The 23326-nt window shown below is 35.8% G+C and overlaps 1 protein-coding gene across 1 annotated transcript in view; it reads left to right on the top strand.

Moving 5' to 3' along the window:
* Nucleotides 1–23326, top strand: part of adam10a (ADAM metallopeptidase domain 10a) — a 77573-nt gene that overhangs the window by 30740 nt on the left and 23507 nt on the right. The window contains exon 3 of the mRNA XM_067399528.1: nt 17966–18084. Coding sequence (XP_067255629.1) covers nt 17966–18084 — 119 coding nt within the window. The remainder of the gene's footprint in view (nt 1–17965; nt 18085–23326) is intronic.

The raw sequence follows: 23326 nt of genomic DNA on the forward strand, positions 1-23326 counted from the left end.
TGTGTGAGATTGATTTATCAAGTGTCTGATGTGATGTTTCTGTCTCTCCTAAATGCTGATGCTTCATTTCTGCCAGTGTGTCATTCATTGCTTTTCTAGCATAGTCTGTAGGGATGGCCTTTCTGAATACTGATGGACTTGCTCTAATCATTGCAGATGTTTTTTTTTTTTTGTTTTTTTTTATTATTATTATTGAGGGCAGTTTCTTCAGCTTTATAATTTGTAATCTGATATACCTCAGATATCTGTTCCTCTCTATCAGTATCTCATTCATTCTCCTCTTTCAGTACCTTGTTCATGTAGGTGGAATTACTAAGAGGTTTGTTAGTCTCTGAGAAGGTCAGAGAGAATTACTTCTGTCATTTGGCTCCGGCCTCCAGCCTCTCGGAGGTAGAAAGCTGGGCTTCAGATGCCCTCCTCAATAACGTGGATGAACTTGCTTGTGTGTTTTACCAGAATTCAGAGATAGATGCAGTATCACTTCACAGCAGGATCTTAGCCCTGCTTTCCCACAGAGGTATTGTATAAGTAGCAAACATCAAGTCACCTTTATTTATATTAGCGCTTTAATACAGATTGTTTCAAAGCAGTGTTATACAGGAAAATAATGATGTAAACAGAATTCGGTTCTGCTGTAAAGCACGTAGCTCTAAAAAGAAAATGGTGTTATTGTTCAGTTGACTTCAGTTCAATGTTGATTCAGTTCTGTTCAATTACTGTATTCATCAATTATGGAAGGAGGTCAATTCAGCTATAAAGCAGCTCTGCAGAAAACAGTGGTGTCATGATCTACCAGTTTAGTTCTCATCCAATAGTGTCAGTGCAGTCAAATATATAGCCTATAATGTGTATTCTGTGTTGGAACTCAGTATGTGTGGCCTTTTTTCACGATCATGGTCAAAATAACAGCATGTTTTTTTTTTTTTTTGTGAAAGTGTGTATTTAAGTGCAGTTTCTTCTCTGTCTTTTATTCAAACATATTTATTTATCAAATAAAATAATGTTTAAGCGTACAGTGCTTGATGTTTCATTTAGACTGACTTGTTTTCATTTTATTGCAATAGTTTGCTTTCTTTATAAGACGAAAGCTTATGGTAGTGATTGCTTCAAAATGTAACATGTATATGTTAATGTGGTTAACATACTTTTAAATAGAATACATTTTATTTAGTCTAACTTCCTTAAAGATAAGCTTCCTGCTTATCTTCTTAAAGGGATAGTTCACCCAAAAATGAAAATGTGATGTTTATCTGCTTACCCCCAGCGCATCCAAGATGTAGGTGATTTTGTTTCTTCAGTAGAACACAAATGTTAATTTTTTACTGCAAGCGCTGCCGTCTGTCAGTCAAATAATAGGAGTGAATGGGAACTTCTACTATAAGAGTAAACAAAACTTGCTTAGACTAATCCAAATTAAACCCTGCGGCTCGTGACGGCACATTGATGTCCTAAGACACGAAACGATCAGTTTGTGTGAGAAACCAAACAGTATTTATATCATTTTTTACCTCTAATACACCACTATGTCCAACTGCGTTCAGCACTCGTTTAGTGAGGTCTGATCGCGTTCTGACAGCCGAAGTAATGTCTAGCACTCATTGAAGTGTATGTGCGAGACATCACTGCTGTTGTCAGAGCGCGATCCGACCTCACTAGCCGGAAGCTGTACGCAGTTGGACATAGTGGCGTATTAAAGGTAAAAAATTATATATAAATACTGTTCGGTTTCTCGCACAAACCGATCGTTTCGTGTCTTAGGACATCAATGTGCCGTCACGAGCCGCAGGGTTTAATTTAGATTTGTCTAAGCAAGTTTTATTTACTCTTATAGTAGAAGTTCCCATTCACTCCTATTATTTGACTGACAGACGGCAGCGGTTGCAGTTAAAAATCATTATTTGTGTTCTACTGAAGAAAAAAAGTCACCTACATCTTGGATGCCCTGGGGGTTAGCAGATAAACATCAAACTTTCATTTTTGGGTGAACTATCCCTTTAAACATTTTTTCTTCTTACTTTAATAACACCATATGTGTACTTGTATAGGCTAGAATTACATTGGCTAATGAAATTTTAAATGAAAATTGTCCTCTGAAGCAAGAGGAATGTCATTTAACAGACCCCAGTCATTAAACCGTAATTGAGGCTCCCTGAGTTGACGATTTATCATTATTTGCATGATTACATAAAATATTATGTAGAGGATTATAGCCAACTTAAAATTTAAATGAGCTTTGTTAAGCAAAAATATAAATAAATAATAAATTACTCATTAGAATAAACATTAGAAGAATTACGGTTTTACAGGACAGTTCCCCATCAAATCGATTCAATACAACCAAATAACCACAAAACAACCTACAGAGAGGAGCTGGAAAGACTTAATAAGTGACTTTTCTGCTGGAGATAATTAAATGTATGTCATTTGGTGTAGTCATGGTCTAATGAATAATTTGCAGTGCTAAAAGAGATTCCAAATCAGGAGTGCAATTCTTTTAATATCCTCCTTACAAATTAGAAAATGTTTGGAATATTCTTGAATGTTATTTTAATGCTACTCATGTTTTCTTTTATATGTTTAAAAAGTTCTTTGACATAAATCGGGCTCACTTATTTCTTTTCAGCAGGGAGGTCACATTTTGAATAGATTTTCAACCACACTAGCATTGAAGACTATCCACAGTAATCTGTGTTAGGTCCACTTAGAAAACTGTATTTCATTCACCCATCTTTCAGTGCACGACATGGGCTTTTTTGCAATGTTTATGATGGAGGAAATGGTTTTAGTTCTTGTCATTGCCTTGTCCAGTCTAGTTTTTGTAATATTGTTGGAATGTTTGGTTGCTGAAACCAGATTAAATCATATTTTATTGTCAAACTGAATGTACATTTCCGTTCAAACATGACACCCTTAAAAGGGTGCAAATTTAATATCAACTCCTTCACTGTGCCAGTGCTCCTGAACTTTGCAACAGCTTAATTTTGATTGTGTTGTTTTTTGTGTACCCATCTCATCCACTCCTGCTGTTATGTCAGTATGAATGAGCACAGAAGCATTCGATTTGATTGCATTAGATATTGAAAATGATTATAAAAATGTCTATTTGGCATTTTAAAATGACTCAATTTCTTTTCCCATTGAAATCTAATTGCAGAAGTGGTAATAATACCAGGCTTTTCAAGAGACCATGAGAGTCATGAGAGTGAGTGTGTGCGTATGTATGACAAACATGCTACAGTATATTTTCTGCGTAAAACGGGCAAGGCAGGGTCACATGTACTTCATGTGATGCATATCTCCCCTCTCACTTCCTCATGTGAGCTCAGAGAACAGAGAGATTAGGAAAAGTTGAGAATGAACACAGTCTCTCCTGACATTTCTCCTGAAATTCCTGAAGAATGAGTGTTGGGCATGTGATCAAAATAAGATCCCTTCTGTCTGTGAGAGAAGTCTTAATTTTCCTCTCTCACTGACTGTAGTAATAATAGTTTTAATAATTCTGATTTACCTAGTTCTTTAGCTCTATAATACAGCTATGACACACACACTGTTTGTTGTCTTTGGTTATAGAAGCAAAAGCGAAACTGAGCAACATGAAACTTTGCTGAGTGTTTCTCTGACTCTGACTTTCAGCTTTTTGAAGATTTTTTTCATTGCAAAACCCTGCAGATGTCTTGCCACGCAAAAACTTGTTCCTATTTTTGAGAGGTTTCATCTGCTGTCCATGCTTTCTTAGTATTGATCACAGTAAAGGGACTTGAAGCACAGAGGAGACTGAATAACAAAGAAGGTGCTGAGAGATCAGAGCAGGGTTATATAAGGATCTAACCACAGACTGTGCGAAGAGGCTGAGGTTGTTGTAAAAAGATTGAACATATTTCTTTTAAATGGAATTGAGATCAAGATGTTTTGGGGCAATTCCAGTGTTATGGACGTGACATTTGGAGTCAAATCTTGAAATATAAACGCTCAAAGAATACATTTAATAGCAACATATTGAACCATCTATTTGTATATTCATAATCCCTTACTAAAGGAGCCCAGACATTAGAAAAATGTCAGTCTATACAACTGTTTTATATTTTAGATGAGTGAAATATGCAGCGTTACGGACGTGACGAAAAGTGTCACTAAGTTTTGGGTGACAACATATTTTTTAAGAATTCTGTGAATTACACTGCGCAAACCAAAAGTAATACTGCCCACCGAATGAAGAAGGGTTGGCTCTCCACAGAGCATAAAATAATAATTTTATTTCATTTTTTGTGTTCGCATTAATGAGGAAAAAACAACGTTACGGATGTGTCAGTTTTTCGTTACGGATGTGACTGGTCTGAAAGCGGCACAAAAGACTGCTTTAAAACTGCATTAAAACTTTCACAGAGACCTCAAGCAGGCATTTAAACCACCAAATATTGAAATCTGGGATACCAGTATGGTAAAACTCCACAATTTATCAACTTCTTACTAAACTTTATACAACTTTATACTCTGTATTGCAAAAGTCTTATAGATTAGACCTATTTCTCATGTTGACAAGCATGTGCGTTGTTCAAGAATCAATTTAGAGACCATTATTTTCCTTCTTACAGAACTGCTTGCTAAAATACATTGACAAATATTAATGTTTATCATAAAGCAGTTTAAAATCGCATGTTTTCCCCACAGTCAGGTGAACAATTGACACTATTGCCAATCGCAATCATGTCCGTTTTATGTTTTGTGTCTAAATGACCACACAGTTTTTTTTTTTCGGCCAGTTTTCACAGTTTAAAGTCTTGAGTCAAAATGATCAAACTTTATTTCAAGTCAAAATTATTGCAATCTTATTATTTTTATTTTGTCAGCTTGATCGCGCGGATTGTGATCAATAGGCTAGGCTATTAATTTTTTAACCAACAGGTAAAAACGCGACATCCATTTTCCTGAGAGAAGTGTCCTATGAGACACAATGCTCTTCTATAAGTTGTACTGTATCATATAGGTTTAAATTTGTATTTGAAAGTTAAACCAATTTCATATTGAAACTAACAAAGCACGAAGAGTATTGTGATTATTGAATGTGTTCTGATATGGTAAGCCTGAAACAGATGATAGCAATATAAAGAAGCAAAGTCAAAGGATTGAATATGTAGCGTCCGTAACGGTCACGTCCGTAACGCTTATTATGGTTGTTCAGAGCAACGTAGTGAAATAAATTGTTGGTCCTAATAAGCATAAACATAATTTAGCTTTGCATATAAAGTTTCACGTTATTTGCATTTATAATTGTTATATGACATAAGCTTAATCATTAAAACGTTACGGACGTGACAGAGCACTGAAGCGTCCTGACCTCTTTATTTCAGCTCTTATAAATTCATCAGGCAGTGCTGTTATGACAAAATGAGTGTATTTATTTCTCAGGCATGCCTCCATCTTTCTACACAATGCTTACTGTTGAAATAAAGTTTAAAAAAAGGGGGTCTTTGATCCCTTTTTTGAAAGCATGAAATATGGTTGGTTAAATTTAATTTAAGCATTGTTGCTTACCACATATATTGTGGATAAACAAGGCAATTTTCTTAACATTTCTGTTAGAGCACATTAATACAGAATATTACAGACCTAAATGGACAACTTAAAAAGGTTTTTGTTCTTTTTGGTTAAATTTTTTTTTTTTTTCATTGAAAAGATGAACTTTGTGTGGAATTTCCCTTTTCTGATATGTGTGTATTTCTCCTTTTTAATGAGGTTCTTTATTAAAACTGTGTGTGGTTGTGGTGTTTTTCTGAAGAGAGTCTTGTGGGAAAAAATGTGCATGTTGAGGTTAAAATAACATTTTGGAAAGCTGATTTCTTTTTAAAGTGATACAAATCTACAGAGCCTAAATTTGGTCAAACTCAGGATTTACCTGTTTCATTAGATTATTTCAGAGCTTTATGCAAAACATTATAATGTGAAAACACTGTCATTTGATTATCTAAAAATTTAAGTTAGTCTATAAAGGTTGTGAACTAGCGGCGATAAAAGCTGACTGTGTTGTCGCCTTGCATCGACTGCAACTGGGTCAAAAAGCTGTGCTTGAACACACTAAAAGGACTACAGGTGCGCCTGCATGTAAGATAATAACTGTCTATTTCAACAGCTATCAATAAACCAAACCTAGGACTGCAGATATACAGACCATTAACAAAGCAGCGCTTGCTTGCCATTTTCAGTATCAATCATGCTGATCACTTTCTTCATTCCAGGTGGCTCATGTTATTGTGATAATATTCACGTATTTGAATGCTCAGGTAAGATGGCGTAAAATTAGAACAGCCTTTAGTCTGTGCCGTCTTGCCTTCCTTGTTAGGTTTCATCACTTTCACTTTTATTCTTGTGTACTGACTTGTTTGCTAAATTGAACAGCCAATCAGAGTGATCTCTCTCACCGTCAGCCCCAACGCAGGCAAACTCCCGCCGTCTTAAGACCAACTGCATCTGACACGTGGAACACGGCGCAAAAACTAGCCTGATGTATGCTCACCGATGGCCTGACGTGTCACGGCCTTAACAGTGATTTTTAACAACAGATGAATTACATTAGAATGTTGAGTGTCAACACTTAGTTGATAGTTGTTGTTAGTGGGTTTTTTTTTTGTTTTTGTTTTTTCTGAAATAACTCTTAAACTCTCTCTCAAACACACGTTCACTCCTAACAAACACGCTTTATCATCATGTCAGTGATCTCTACAGTTCAAATATGTCCTTTGTGTAGTGGTATGTGCTATAGTGCAGATGTTGACTCATCTGTCAGTCGAAACGGGGCTTCCCATTGATAAAAATCAGTGTTTATGTCATTGTGTTTACATTTCTAAGCTTTTTGATTGGTTCTATACAACGTGTAACACCATATTTGGAGAGCAGAGACGTTATACGGGATACCGGGAAATGCTCATAAGTGACGAGAGGAGTTCCATGTCAAATTTAATAGCCATTTAAATACCTTCACTCAATTACCTGGACTACGAAACTTTGGGAGATTATTTTTGAAAGTCTGTTCTTTGAAATTTGCATTAAAAAAAAAAACAAAAGTTTTTTTTTTTTTTTTCATTGTTTTTCCACATTATCGGCTCATATCTTAAAATGGAACGTTGCGACTTCCGACTCATTTCGTCAGAGCGGGTCACATATAAACTTCGATCAGCGAACATAAACAGAAGCTCAACTGAACCTGCTTGATGGGCGAGAACAAACCTCTTCCAGAAGTTCAAATGCACTGCGTAACACATGAGAATGAACCTCATTGGTTCTTGCAAGCCCCAAACAAACATGTTTGAGCTTCTGTTTACCACAACTGATGTGTGAGTTGATGAATGTTTATGTGAATAAAAGCCTACATTCAATCTATTCATCATATAAAGCTATCGTGTCTTTTCAGAAAATTGACTGGACCACTCAATTCATATGGATAGTTTTCCGATCTCTTTATGAACTTTTTGAAGCATCAAAGGAGGGGCAGAAAGCTCTCAGATTTCATCAGAAACATTTGTGACCCTGAACCACAAAACCAGTCATAAGGGTTGATTATTTTTTATTTATTTATTTTTTTTAGTTCACATTTATACATCATTTGAATTGATATATGGTTTGTTAGGATAGGACAGTATTTTGCTGAGATACAACTATTTGAAATTCTGGAATCTGAGGGTGCAAAAAAATCTAAATGTTGTGAAAATCGCCTTTAAACTTGTCCAAATGAAGTCCTTAGCAATGCATATCCACTCACAAAAATAAAATTTTCTATATATTTACGGTAGGAAATTTACAAAATATCTTCATGGAACATGATCTTTACTTCATGTCCTTATAATTTTTGGCATAGAAGAAAAATCAGTTATTTTGACCCACACAGTGCATTGTTGGCTATTGCTACAAATATACGTCCGTGCGACTTGTGACTGGTTTTGTGGTCCAGGGTCACATTTGTTTTCTGAAGATGAACAAAAGTCTTACGGGTTTGAAATGACATGAGTGTGCTCCTCTTGGGCATTCTGCAGGAAATCTACTTATCACACTGGCTTCGGCTTGCATCTGATAATGGAAGGACAATACCGTGGCATGGTACATCATTACAGTGCACAATATCGCCATTGTGCTTGTTTATGCTCCTGCAAGGGGAGGTGGTAGTTTGAGAACACTTTCCAATAAGACGGTTGATTGGATTAAAAGGTTGCTGTTTACAATATTGGTTAGAGCAAAGAACGCAAGCATGTAATAGTTTAATAAGGACTTGCATTAAGACTTAATACTCTTGACGTCTCTAAGCGCATTAGAAGATGGGCAAGCAAACATCTCAATTGCTTTTCCTCTGTTTTATAATTTTTTTTTTTTTTTTTTTTTTTTTTTTTTTATAAATCACACATTCACTACACTGTTTAGAACAGGGGTGTCCAATCCTGCTCCTGGAGGGCCACTGTCCTGCAAAGTTTAGCTACAACCCTAATTAAACACACCTGAACCAGCTAATCAAAGTCTTACTATAGGTTAGAAACCTCCAAGAAGGTGTTTTGAAGCAAGTTGGAGCTAAACTCTGCAGGACAGTGCCCTCCAGGACTGAGTTTGGACACACCTGGTTTAAAAGTTAGAGGTTGGTAAGATTATTTTATGTTTTTGAAACTTGTTTTATACACTACAGTTCAAAGGTTTGGGGTCAGTAAGGTTTTTTTTTTTTTTTTTTTTTAATGTTTTTAAAAGAAGTATCTTATGTTCACCAAGGCTGCATTTATTTGATCAAATAACAGTTAAACAGTAATATTTTCAAATATTATTACAATTAAAAATAGCTGTTTTCTATTTTATTATATTTTAAAATGTAGTTTATTCCTGTGATGCCAAAGCTGAGTTTTAGTATCATTGCCCCAGTCTTCAGTGTCACATGATCCTTCAGAAATTATTCTGATATGCTGATTTGGTGCTCAAGAAACATTTCTTAATATAATCAATGTTGAATAATCACAGTTGTGCTGCTTATTTTTTGGGAAAAGCATTATACTTTTTTCAGGATTTTTTTGATGAATAGAAAGCTCAAAAGAACAAATTTATGTGAAATATAAATCTTTTGTTTGATAATTGTTGAATAAAAGTATTAATTTCTTTCTAAGTTCCCTTCAGTAGTTTTTTCTTGCTTTTGTTTGTCTCACTGGGGATTGTAAGGCATTGTTCTTTGTAAGGGTACTTCAGAATGATTCATATTTTTTGAAAAGTTCTATACAATGAACCTTTTTAATTGAGCTGAATTGGATCTAATTAAATAATCGTGTTTAAATTCTTGGCATCAGATTTCTCTTTGCTCTTGCCCGCAGTGGTGCAGTCTGTAATTAATTAATTCTGTTGTATTGATTCTGTGTGGCACATAACATTGAACACAGACAGACTGGCAAGGAAAGTTGATTCAGGCCCTCTGTGCACTGCAGGATTAATGGCTTCTCTGGCGTCTGACAATTCATTCCACATTTTCTTGGTTTATGTTCACTCATAGAGCAAGCGTCCATGTGTGTAGCCCTCCAGCAGCCAGATGGGCCGATCTGTGTCTCTGTAATGAGTCCTTAGAATGGAGTGTGATTAAAAATAGGTAGCATTAGGAGAGGAGAGAAGGACAGGAGGAAAGTAGAGACAAGCAGATAAGGCAAAGTCCAGCTCAGAAGCCAGAGCCCTGATTTCTGCTGTGATTCACTACTCTCTTGAGGTCTCCCTAGCAGTGTGAATTTTACAAATTTTCCTGCTTGATTTCTATGCAGATAAATCACCCCAGTGTTGGCCATTGCATTGTCAGTGTTTTTTCTACATTTCTCATAAGCATCATCTTATGGCATTTAAAAAAAATAAATAAATTTATTTAATAATAATAATAATAAATGATTAATTTATATATTATTATTGATGTTGTTGATGGATTTTTTTTTTATTTAATTAAAATTATTATTATTATTTTGAATTAATAATATTTTATTATTATTTTAAGATTTTGTTTGCTGGAGATAGGGATATTATTATTTGTGAGTAATGATTTAGAGTTTACAAGTATCCATTTCCATCCTCTGTTTCTGTTGTTTTGGTAAAGGTGAGGAGTGTCATTCAGGACAGGTAGAGCCCAGATCAGGTCAATGAGGCAGGGAGTTGTGTAATATATGGATGTTCTTCTAATTAGCGCTTACCTCTTCTGTCCTGACCCAATTCAACCCAATCTTTCGCAGACATCTTTAACTAGCTAATGCTTTATTCTCTACCAACCCCCCCCCCCTTTTTTTTCTCCTTTGCTTGCTCTTAAATGGCTGTTTCATTCTCAGCTATAACATTCTCTCACACACACAGAGACTCACTCACACTCAGTATTCCCTACCGTTGTTTACCGCCCCCATCTCCCATCTGTCATAGAGCACTCTAGTAAAGCGTTCATTTATTGCTCTGTAGTAAACAAAGGAAGTATTATGTACTCAGTAATTCCTGTTGCTGTATCACTCTGTCCTCATAGACATATATAATTGCCATTTGTGCTAGTTGGTATCATCTTTTTTTCTTTTTTTTTTTGACTGTCATTACTCTGCATCAGAAATCCACTTATATTCAGATTAAGGTGCTGAGCTGGTGGATGTCATTAATTTCCGATGCATTACTGTAACGTAATTGAAATTGTTGAGTGCTGGGTAATTAAAGCACGTGCTGGATGGAGAAAACAAATTGGGTCTTACCGAGATTGGGTGGGTGGGATATTCCCGAAACTGACTTAATAGGTGAAAGCGAAGTGTTGGGGGACAAAAGATCTCAGTGGGAACCCAGATGGCTCCCTTTGGCTTTTTGGATGTTCACACAAAGGAGTTTGCTGGGCGTTTGACAACTGCAAGAGAAATGCAGTGAGTCACTTTGGAGCTAATGAAGGCTTGCTGGTGCTCAGCTGATGAGGGGGCCGTCTATTCTGGCTCCGAGGTCGAGTTCTATCAGAGTCTAATGATCTGTTGGTGGTGGGACCCATTAAAATCACGTTTAGCCGTCTGCTTGCATATTAGGGATAAATTAAATGAATTGTGCCCCTTTCTTTTGCTTTCCCACAAATATTTTTGTAGTGTGGCCATCATTTTCTGTCTGCATTTGTGTGTTGTTTAGATTTGCTGAGTTCAGTTTTTTGTGATTGCTTGTATTTAATGGCGAACAGACATCCCAGATGTTCCCTTCTTGTCATCACATGGGGATTAATATAGCCCTCTGCAGTAATGATAAGTGGAAATGCTGCTAATTTATTTGAAGAGCAAAAGTGGAGACCGTGGTGCTCTCTAATCTAGCACTGTCTTGACCCACAAAGTATCTCAGAGGAATTTAGTTTTTCTGGTTCTGATTCTGATTCCTTTTAATGATATATGGTTTTGTTTATGCTTATTTTAGTGCTTTTGAAAACAAAAATTCAATTTCCATAGGATGAGAACATTTTGTAAATTATTAATACAAATAAATTAACTTTTTTTAAACTGGATTAGTTCACCCAAAAATCTGAGAGCAACGGAAACTTTTATGCTTCAAGAAGTTCATAAAGGGATTGTAAAACTAATCCATATGTATTGGGTAGTTTAGTCCCAATTTTTTGAAGAGACTCAATCGCATTTTATAACGAACAGATTTAATTCAGGCTTTTTTACTACATTTAAACATTGATCAGCGAACATAAGCAGAAGCTCAACCGAACCTGAATGACGCACAAGATCAAACCTCTTCCAGAAGCTCAAATGTGCTGCGTAACACACTGGTTATGCAGCACGTTTGAGCTTCCACAAGAGGTTTGCATATCTTGCATATCATTCAGGTTTGGTTCAGTTTCTGCTTATGTTCACTGATCAATGTTTATATGGAAGTAAAAGCCTAAATTAAATTGAATCTCTTCAGAAAATTTTGATTAAACCATGCAATACATCTGGATTAATTTTACAATTTCTTTATGAACTTTTTGAAGTGTCAAAGTTTGTTGCGTAGCTGTCTATGGGGGGACAGAAAGCTCTCAGATTTTTATTTTATGTTATGTATTTCTGTACAGTATTCAGTCTGTATCAGTGGGAAGCAGTGTGCTCGAGAGAACAGTTAATGGACCTAAATATCATTGGAAAAGAAAAGTGAAAGTTTGCACCTCCTGACCCTATTTATGAAAGCTGTACTTGTTTTTACTTTTTTTTTCTTGTTCTTTCTTTCATTTTCTTATTCTCAGGGCCTTGTAGTTGAGCATGCATTCTCTTTCATATTTTATGAATAGAACCAAAACATTTTAAATTAGGCATAGGACAATGAGCCTATCTGCTGAGAACATTTGGACGTAATAATGATCATTTTTAGCTTGATGGTATTTGTTTATTTTTTTTAAACTACTTCATCATTCCACTCGCAGAAGTGCCAGAGGTGGAGATATAGAAGTCACCACTATTTAAAAAGTCTGGCACTGGTTTGAAATGGATAGCAGAGACTTTTTTGAATGGGGGAAAATGTTGAGCTCTGTGGTCTCCACTGTGACTCATGTGACTGAGTGAGGCATAGATGGTGCTAGTGTGTGTGGGTGGGGGTGAAGTGTTTGGGTGGGTTTCGAGTGTTTTTCCTCCCTTGGGTGTTGAATAAGATGGTGGATGTTGTTTGTGATAACATTCTGACTTATGTTATCTGAAGACACACACCTACATTGATCTGCCATTTTAACTAAATTATAGTTTGAACTCCTCACAAGTGTAACTTAATTTATGAAACTGATTTTTTTTTTTTTTTTCTTTTAAACATCTGACAAATGTATTTACTCATAAGTATATGATGTATCAGTTAAGCTTGTTGTGCAAAATGACAGACACTGGTTGTGAGTTGTGAAAATTTTGTCAGTGAGTCAGGATGGACTTCCTGCGTTACTTGTCTGAACGTAACATTTCACCAAGTCTCATAAGAAAGAACTTGTAATATGCCCATTCCTTGAATCTCTGCTACTTTGTCCCCACAAATGGTAGTTATTGTTACCTGTCAGTGCTTGTTCTGAGGTATGCGTGTCTTTTATGTGTTAAAGCTGGGGTTAGTGACACTGTATGAATGGTATGAACATGCATGTTCTACAGTACTCCTGATGTCCTTCTGTTCTAGAGAATCTGTACTAGCTGTTATGTTTGCTGCTATATGTAAGTTTCCCACATTAAAGTTCAACTCAATTTAGAATCAGTGTGTCGCACAAACCTCCCATCTGAAAGAATTAGTCCCCCTTAAACACGAAAGTTCTGTTTTCATTTACTCAATCTCATGTCTAAATCCATTTGACTTTTTTCTGGGTACTTTTATACTTTTTTTGTTTACGATTTTAAAAGAATATTAATTCAAATTAAATTGCTTTATTTTAGTCCTTGCTTAAAGAGAAGATGGACAGAAGTTACCCACTTTTGATTCAAAAGATGGCGAAATGTGTTATCTATGTGTGTCACGTGGTGTAATATCCCTTTCAAGTGGACGAGAGACTATCCTGTGCTTCCCATACATTGATATTTATTTGTGGCGGCCCTCCACAGTATCAACATTGACCACCACAAATACATTTAAACTGTTCCCGAAATCAGTTTTGGTGGGATGTGTGGGAGAAGCACTGTAATAGCAATGTCTCACTTCATGAATATTAATATAATGAATGCACTGAAAAGCCCTCACGCTACTCATATACCTTTGTGTCAGATATCAATGCTGAGAGAGTATAAGCAAATACTATAGATAAGATGGTAGAACAGCATGATTAATCTTTATAAGATTGTGATCTCGAATCAAACACCCACACGATCGTATTCCTAAATGACGACAATTCGTCTATCTACTATTAAACCTTTGACAAAATCATATTGCAACATTCAAGTCTGTGTTGGTGCTGCCGCTGATCCAGAGAGAGTCATTATTATGGTATCATTATTTCTGTGAAACAATAGTTCAGATCATCATAGAAGTACTGGGATAAAAGTATAGTTCAAATATAAAATACAAATATACTGATGTCTACAGTAGCGATCAAAATAGTTACCTTTTGAAAATGGCGCTTACAATAACAACTGTATCATTTACATTGTTTCAAATGAATATATTGCAATGTCTAATTGCAATACTTGTAGAGCTATTCTTAAAAATTGTCTTATTATCGAATCGGGAGTTTTATCGGGGGACGTATCATCGCAGCCCTAATTTCTCCGGTGCGTCTGGTCTCCATGAGGAAAACGGCTTGTAAATCATACAGAATGATGTTTTTTTTTTTTTTGTGAAAATGTAAAAATTCAGAAAGTTTTCTGTTTTCAGTTTTCTATATATACATGTTTTCTTGTAGGAGTAAGATTAGGCGTTGTCTATAATGAATATAATTACCTGTACATACAAACAGTAGATGTCTATGTTATGTCCTCATATGGCTGAGCAAACGTGCGTGTGTGTGTGTCTGAATGTGAAGGATAGTTTTAATTAGAGAGTTTTGAGAATGACCTGACCTCCTCCACCTGCCCGTTCTCCCTCCAGGACTCTCTGTCCTTTAATTTCTTCTCTTTTTTTCCTCCTACTCTTCTTCATCTCTCTCTCTGTTTCTCTCACATTGTTGTTCTCCCTTTCCTTATGTCACTATTGGTGTATGTTTGCTGTGAGTTTCACAAAAGCCAAACCTATGCTGGGTGGAGCACAGAGCTGTTATGGACTAGGAGTGCTTACTATAGGGACGTGGCTCCACCCCTTTGCCTTTGAGTCTTCCTGTTCCTGTACTGAGCCTTTCATGAAATTCAGCTTTGTTTTTATTAGGTCAATACTTTTTCTTATTTTACACATTACAGTAATATCTTCTCTCTAGCTAACATTAGTCAAATCTCCCCTATTGAGGCACACCTTATCCACATCACTGGCTCCTTTAGTCCCTAATGAATTAGAGACAGAAGCTTCACACACACAAACACACATCCACACAGGGGCTCAGAGGCACCACTGAAGCATGTTTGACACCTGATCCTGTTTATCCTGAGGGAATCCATGAGCTGGGTGGTCAAGGCCATTTTAACGCAAGACATTTCTTTCTTTTCTGTCAACAAAACAAATGACTGACGTAATTTGCACACAAATTACTCTGCAGAAAGCAATGTGGGTATCAATAGACTTGTTTTGTCATATACGTTTCTCAACCCTTGCAGTTTTGTTTATTAAATTATTCGGTGAACGACATGTTTGGCTGGTAGGTGTCAGAGGCAAACCTTTATTTTGACAGTGATAAAAACGTCAGCGCCTAAGCACCACCATCTTTATTAGTTTACTGTCTTTGTTTAACAGTTCTGTCTATTAAATGATTAGACAGAACTGTTAAAGGCACAATATGTAAGATTTTTGGATTAAAATATCCAAAAACCACTACAACAGTGTTATATATTTTGTTGACTTGTGTACTTGCATTATCCCAAATGTTTACAACAATGTTTAAATCCAGAGACATCAGCAATTGTAACTAGTGTAACATCTTGTGTCGTCGCCTGTCAATGATGTCATATCCGCGCTACCCTTGATTCTTCCATAGAAACCATGGAAACACCATATACGCTCTAATATATTATGTGTTTTATTAATCTCTTGTTTTCTTGATTTACCATGAGTAACATGTTTTCACCATGTCTCAGAGAGACACTATTCTGTCAAGCTTTATTTGTAGTAACAGTAATACAGCATTTTCTCTAACAGTCAATATATTTTAAAACTAATTGCATGCCATTTAGCTTCACAAGTCATCCAGCTTTTATTAATATGATATTCTAATACCTATCTAGTAGGGGTGTGACGAGACCGGTAGCTCACGAGACGAGACAAGACAAGATTTTTACACACTATTTTTAAGAAATTCTCAACGGCGAAATACATGTCTAGATAAATATTCTGCAGGTGTATTTGAAATGCTTTAACTAATCATCTTGTAATGAATGCCATTTCAGTTCTACTTTCTGAGTGTAGAACTCAAGTACTGTAAAAGGTTTTGCCACAAACTCAACTGACTGACTTCTCTTCTGAATGATTTCAGTCTCTTCAGACCTTACTGTACATGATTTATGAGCTTCAACAGCTTTTGACCTCCTTTCCACAAACTGATCATGGAAATAAAAACAGTATAAATAAAAATGGTAACACTTTACAATAATGGCTCATTTATTAACATTAATGTATTAACCAACATCAACAATGAGCAATATATGTGCTACAGTATTTATTAATCTTTGTTTATGTTAGTTAATAAAAATAGTCATTCATTGTTAGTTCATAGTTTACAGTGCATTAACTAATGTTAACAAATGAAACCTTATTGATTGTGCTTAAGATTAAGAGAAAACTGTTATTCATTTTTATGGTAACACTTTACATTAAGTGCAACCATAATCACACTCTCTCAATATTCAAAGTGCAAATAAGACCACATTTTTCTTTGATACAGAGCTAAGACATGGTTACAACTACACTGCCCAGCCTAAAATAGCTTTCATATTGAGAGATATCTGTATTCATCAGGGAGCCGCTTTCAAAATGCGGGGTATTGAAATTGCGTTTGAATGCGCGCTCCTGTTTACTTTCACTTTTGTGATCGCGCGTAACTCTGTAAATATGGAGCAGTGGCGACCGTTATCCAACTGAATTAAATGTTTTTTATTTAAATACAAAGCAAAATGACAGTGGGGGTGTAATGTAATCGTAGCGGTGGCATATTCTTTCCTAATCATCCTAACCACTCTATCATAGCAACATCACGAGACTACTTTTCACCTCGACGAGAAATCTCGTCACATTTTAGTCTCGCGAGATCTTGTGATACGAGATCTCGTCACACCCCTACTATCTAGCTTACTGCATTGTGCGACTTATTGTCTCATGTCAGTCACCAAGTGAACGCAGAGTAACGAGTAATTCGAATTAAACTAAATCATTTAAATTTAAGTGATCAAACGTAAATGTAACAAAGTTCCGGGAAGGATGCGGCAGACATTAAGCATAACTTTATTCGTAAAATAAACATGAACAGCATAACGAAAGGAGCGGCAGCTGCCGACTGCGGCATATAAACATAATAAAAACTGCAACATAAAATGTCTCAGGCTCTCGCCCCCGCCCTGCCCTGGTTCATACAACGGTAACGCTAATAACTCTTTAATACATTAGCTCATCCATGAACATGATTTCTGCTTGAGTCCCGTCAAATCACTTTCCATCGGCTGTGGAGGTGAAGACGTCACCTCCCATGATTCCACACTCATGCACAGCATAATGAAGCTACACCTTTCTTATTTAAAATAAGCGACCTTTTAAACAAAGAAAGTTGATGGTATATGTAAATGTATTGTTATAGCATTTGTCTTTCTAATAAAAATATGATTGATTTGAAAGCTGTTTTGGCTGTTATGAGAAGTATTTTAAATCCATTTCACAGATCCAAAGATTTCCAGTGCAGAAAATATTTCCGCAGATTCTTTCTGGGACTGATGGTGACTTGTTTTCTTCTCATTAATCCACCTTGTATTCACCTAGACATCCAGCGCACGCTCCATTACATGTCAGAGCTTCATGAGTTAATAACCCAAATGAATCATTTTGAATCACTGTGAGTCATTCACCAGCACCTTGTGTTTTCTGGTGAATCCCAATGCCCTAATGAGCTGATGGGAAATGGAATAATCTGAAGGGAAGATATGATTTGATTATAAATACTAGTAAATGAGGGAAAAAAATTATTTTTGCAGAAACGCTAGTTGGCAAACTTGCCTTATTCCTCCATTATAGTTACAGTAATGAATTATAACTTTTGGCTCAGGCTGTTAGTATATTGGTGTTTGTTGCACAGCATCTCAAATATTGTGTGTATTGTACGTATTCATCTCTGTTGGGACGCATTGTGTACATTCATGGGCAACTTCACAGTCCATTAATCTTGTTCTCTTTCTCTGTCTCCTTCCATCAGGCATTTTAACCTTCGGATGAAGAGGGACACCTCTCTCTTCTCTCCTGATCTGAAGGTGGAAGTTTCTGGAGAAGAGATCCCCTACGACACCTCTCACATTTACACTGGAGAAATTTATGGTGAGCATGGCACCTTTCCAGCACTATCTCATAACACACTTGCACATAAAGGCATGTGTCCACCTCAACATACTTTCAGCACTGTTGCCATGGAAATGTTGCCTAATTAAATAACTAATATATTTTGTATTTGTGCAGTGTTTTTGAATATGTAAGCTACCTTAGTGTTGTTGTCAGAGAAAAAACAAAAATATATACACTACTTGTCAAAAGTTTGGAAACATTACTATTTTTTTGACCAAAGTCTCTTATGCTCATTAAAGGAATAGTTCACTTTTAAATAAACTTTTCCTGATAATTTACTCACGCCCATGTCATCCAAGATGTCCATGTCTTTCTTTCTTCAGTGGAAAAGAAATTAAAGTTTTTTGATGAAAACATTCCAGGATTTTTCTCCTTATAGTGGACTTGAATGGGCACCAAACAATTGAAGGTCAAAATTATTTTTATTGCAGCTTCAAATTGTTCTACATGATCCCAGATGAGTGAAACCATATTTCCATATTAATATATAAATATATATATAATATTAATATAATATAAAATATTTATATTCATCAAAGAATACTGGAAAAAATGGCTTAATGGTTTCCACAAAATCAATAATGCTACTAATTATAGTTTTTTATATATATATTTTATTTATATATTTTATATATATATAACATTTAATCAAATGAATGCATCCTTCCTGAATAGAAGTATTAATCTTTATAAAAAAAAAACTTAGACCAAAAACCTTTGAACGGTTGTATAAGAAACAGACAATTTTTCAAAATGTGTCTTAGTGAAGTATTTTTGTATTTTAATATGTAATAGCAATATTTAAATTTGAGAATTTATTTGATTAAATTGATGTTAATGATATATTCAGTGCCTTCTGATATAAATGCTCAAAATAAAAAAATAAAAATCTCCTTGAAAATAAACTCCAGGGGCAGATATTGACTATATTAAAAGTTAATTTCTGCCATTTATGATCTGCGTTTTATTGTTAAGGTTGTAAGAGCTGTTGAGGTCAGGCTCATTCTTTCTTCTCATGGGTTTGTAAAAGAAGGCGAATGTCAATGCAAAGATGATATTTTCCACATGGATGTGACCACTGCACACCTCATTTATCTCTCATTTAACCCATTTAAATAAATTTCTGCGTAAATCCTCTGACACAATATTAAAACCACAAATTGTATTATGTAAAATATGTCTTGGTCTTATTCTCAGCCTTAAATATGTAACACAAAAATACTCTGCTTGGACAGTTTATATTATTGGCTGGTTCTTATGTTAGATTATGTAACTTTCTGCTGTCTGCTGTCACTGTTGATTTTAATGCCGTCAATTAACATATTTTTAAGTTTTGAGCATTTTAGTTTCAGTCTGTGTTTTCAGAACTCATCTTCTGCACAAGTGAATGAAATGTCATGTTCTATTACACTTCATTTTCGCATGATCATTTCTGAGGCTTCTGAGTTGACACCATGACCTCTCAATAGTGAATGCCTTCAGAACAGCTGCCTCATCACCTTATTCTCATTATGTCCCTTGTAATGGACTTTGAAACCAGTGAGCCATTGAACCTGATTGATGATGGGTACAGCTTGCGATAAACACCCATTAGTGATATCTGAGAATTACCCATGTACTTAAATGATGGACAGACTGCCTATTGCAGGATGAAAACTACTTTCCTTTTTCTCTGCATCTGATCAGGCATCTTTGTCTGACTCTCAGCATCTCCCTTGACCCAAGTACTGACACGTCTTTTCAGTGTCTGAATTGCTCTGACTGGATTCATGTAATTTCTTGCTCACCACAGGATGTTTCATAATAACTGGTATTGGGTATTGTCAGGAAATGACGTTCATGTGGAGATGACATTCATCTGTTGGTAAGGGTGAGCAGATGACTTCAGGCCTGAGGAAGTGAATGTGGTTAAGGATTTCTCTGAACTGTTTGTTTATTGGATGTGATGAATATTTGTTTGTGTGTGTGTGTGTGTGTGTGTGTTTTTGTGTGTGTGTGTGTGTGTGTGTGTGTGTGTGTGTGTGTGTGTGTGTGTGTGTGTGTGTGTGTGTGTGTGTGTGTGTGTGTGTGTGTGTGTGTGTGTGTGTGTGTGTGTGTGTGTGTGTGTGTGTGTGTGCGTGCATGTGTGTCAACAGTAGTGAAGACAAGATGCCTCCGCATTGTGACTATAATGAAGCTATTTTATTTAAATTTACTGTTGATGTAAATATACTATAAGAAAATGAACACTGCAAGATTTACACTACAACAATGCATAGAACTGTTTTAAAATTATAAATGCAGGAAGTTTTGTTTCTTACAAACCAATCATATGTTGGACATTTTGCAGAATGTTTGATAATGTGGTTGTTTTTTTTTTGCTTGTTTTGTTTTTTTTGTCATTTTGTACATACACTGATTCAAAATTTTGAAGAGAAAGTAACTTTATTCAGCAAAGGACAAATTAAATTGATTAAAAAAAAAAAATCGCAGTAAAGACATTTATAATGTTACAAAAGATTTCAATGTCTAGTAATTGCTGTTCTTTTGAATTTTCATTGACTATATGCTATTTCAGCCCAAGTAAAATATGCAAAATATGACATTATGAAATTCATGACTACATTTATATACATTTTTGTCAAAATCAAGACTTCTTTCCATCTCTTCTAGCATTCTGACTCTTTCTCAAAAAAAGCTTAAAATGAAAGAATCCTTAAAGGGATAAGTCACCCTAAAATGTAAAGCAAGTTATAATTTCCTCACCCTTGTGTTATTCTAATGTTGTATGTCCTTCTTTCTTTTATGGGCCACAAAAGGAGAATGTTTTTAAAAATGTCCCACTTGTTCATATAATGGCTGTGAATAGTGCCCAGCATCAAACTTTTTAAAAAAGACAAACGCATCACATGATGATCTCATGCTACACATGCTGTATATTCCAAGTGTTCTGAGGGTATACGATAGGGTTTGGTAAAAAAAAAATTATTGTATCATTTAACAGAATTCTTGACCTTGGCCGTTGGTCTTCTCTGCATGGCTACACGACATGCGCGTGTGTGAGAAATTAAGATGTACAAAAACACGACATGAAATACAACACATGTAACCTTCTTCTCTTCCTATTGTGTTCATTATAACAAGAAGTTATCATGTTGATATCGGTCAACTGTAATTCTGTCATCAGACAAATGGAGTTCCTGTCCTGTGATATTTGACTTTGTAGAAAGTACTTTTTTGGAATTTCTTGTATTTCATGTTGCATTTTTGTTAATCTTGATTTCTCACAATGCGTGTGCTTTTTCTGGGTGACAGAATGAACTGCGGCACTAATAGTCATTCTGTGATACTTTTGCATCTTTATTAACTTGCTGATCGCTATTCACTGCCATTATATGGACGAGCGTGAGCGGAACATTTTTTTTGTTTTTGTTTTTAATTCTTTTTGTGGTCCATAAAAGAATGCAGGGCATTCTACATTAGAACAACACCAGGGTGAGTAAATGACTTCATTTTCATTTTAGGGTAAACTATCCCTTTAAGCTCACACTCACAAATGTTCGTATTTCACCATTTCACTCCCTTTTCTCAACCTTCCCCTAACCTTCTTGCGCACTCTCTCCCCCTTTGTTATCCATTAGCACTCCTTGTGCTCTCTGAAGGATAAACATCGCTCAGTTCTTGTAACCTCTAATATTCACAAAAAAGAAGGCTGGCATGGCGCAAATTCTCTGTGGAATGACGATGACTTTGACATTAATAGTCGTTCTCTCATTAGCATTTTTCTCTTTTCTGCTCTCGTTTTTACTCTGAAGTGGATGTCATCTCTACCCCAATCCTCCTCATTAGCCACCAGAGTACTTCTAGTCAAATTCAGTCCATTTATTAGGATTGACTTCATAAGAAATTAATATTTGGAGATGCTGTGCCAATATCCATCTTGGCTGCTGCTTGTTTTATGTTCTTGAGTGTCTTCATGGTTCACCTCATCAGCTTTCCTGTTGTTTTAATCTGCGAACATGAGAACAGAAGGTCGGGGAGGGATGGAGGAGAGCAGTAGTTTAATGTTACACAGGGTGAGAGAGTGAATCTCCTCTTTGTGTTATTATCAGTTTTGGGGATGAAGAGTTCAAGAGCTTTCAGAGCTTTTTCCTTTCTGAAGAAACCTTCCAGATTGCAGGTTCTTCTTCTGTGATTGAGAAACAGACAAAACACACCACTGCTTTCCCACAGCATTTTAACTGTGATAGCAGAGAGCTCCTGATAAATTCCTGTGTTTTATTGCAATATGTCTTCTTTTAAAGCACTTGTGGTACTTGTTCTAAGGTCCCAATGCTTGTGAAACATTCAAAGATTCTCTTTCATTTCTCTTGCGTAAAGACCATCATTTGAAATGCGCAAAAATGTTTTTTGCGATTTTGATAGCCTAAGATACAGTTGTGGCCAGAATTATTAGACCCCTTCATAAATATGATCAGAGATGACTCTAAAAATAAATCTGCATTGTTTATCCTTTTGATCTTTAATTTATAAAATTAGCAAAAATCGAAACTTTCATTGAAGGAAAAGAATTGAAAGTGGGGGGGAAATAACATTATGAAATAAATCTTTTTCTCCAAAACACGTTGCCCACCATTTATTAGCACCCTTTTATTCAATACTTTTTGCAACCTCCTTTTGCCAAGAGAACAGCTCTGAGTTTTCTCCTATAATGCCTGATAAGTTTGGAGAACACCTGACAAAAGATCAGAGACCATTCCTTCATACAGAATCTCTCCAGATCCTTCAGATTCCAGCTCCATGTTGGTGCTTCTTCTCTTCAGTTCACTCCACTGATTTTCTTTAGGGTTCAGGTCAGGGGACTGGGATGGCCATGGCAGAAGCTTCATTTTGTGCTCAGTGACACATTTTTGTGCTGGTTTTGATTTTTGTTTTGGATCATTGTCCCAATGGATGATCTAACCACAGCCCATTATAAGATTTCTAGCAGAAGTGGTCGGGTTTTGATTTTTTTTTATCTGTTAGTATTTGATAGAATCCATGATGCCATGTATCTGAACAAGATGTCCAGGACCTCCAGCAGAAAAATAGGCCCACAACATTAAAGATCCAGCAGTATATTTAACTGTGGGCATGGGGCACTTTTTATCCATGTGTGCACCAGTGTTAATTTTGACAGCAAATTTTGATTTAGTTTTAGTCATAGTCTTTTGACTAAAATGCCATTTAGTTTTAGTCA

The sequence above is a fragment of the Chanodichthys erythropterus genome, chromosome 11, assembly GCF_024489055.1.
Source record: "Chanodichthys erythropterus isolate Z2021 chromosome 11, ASM2448905v1, whole genome shotgun sequence".
NCBI classification, from domain to species: domain Eukaryota; kingdom Metazoa; phylum Chordata; class Actinopteri; order Cypriniformes; family Xenocyprididae; genus Chanodichthys; species Chanodichthys erythropterus.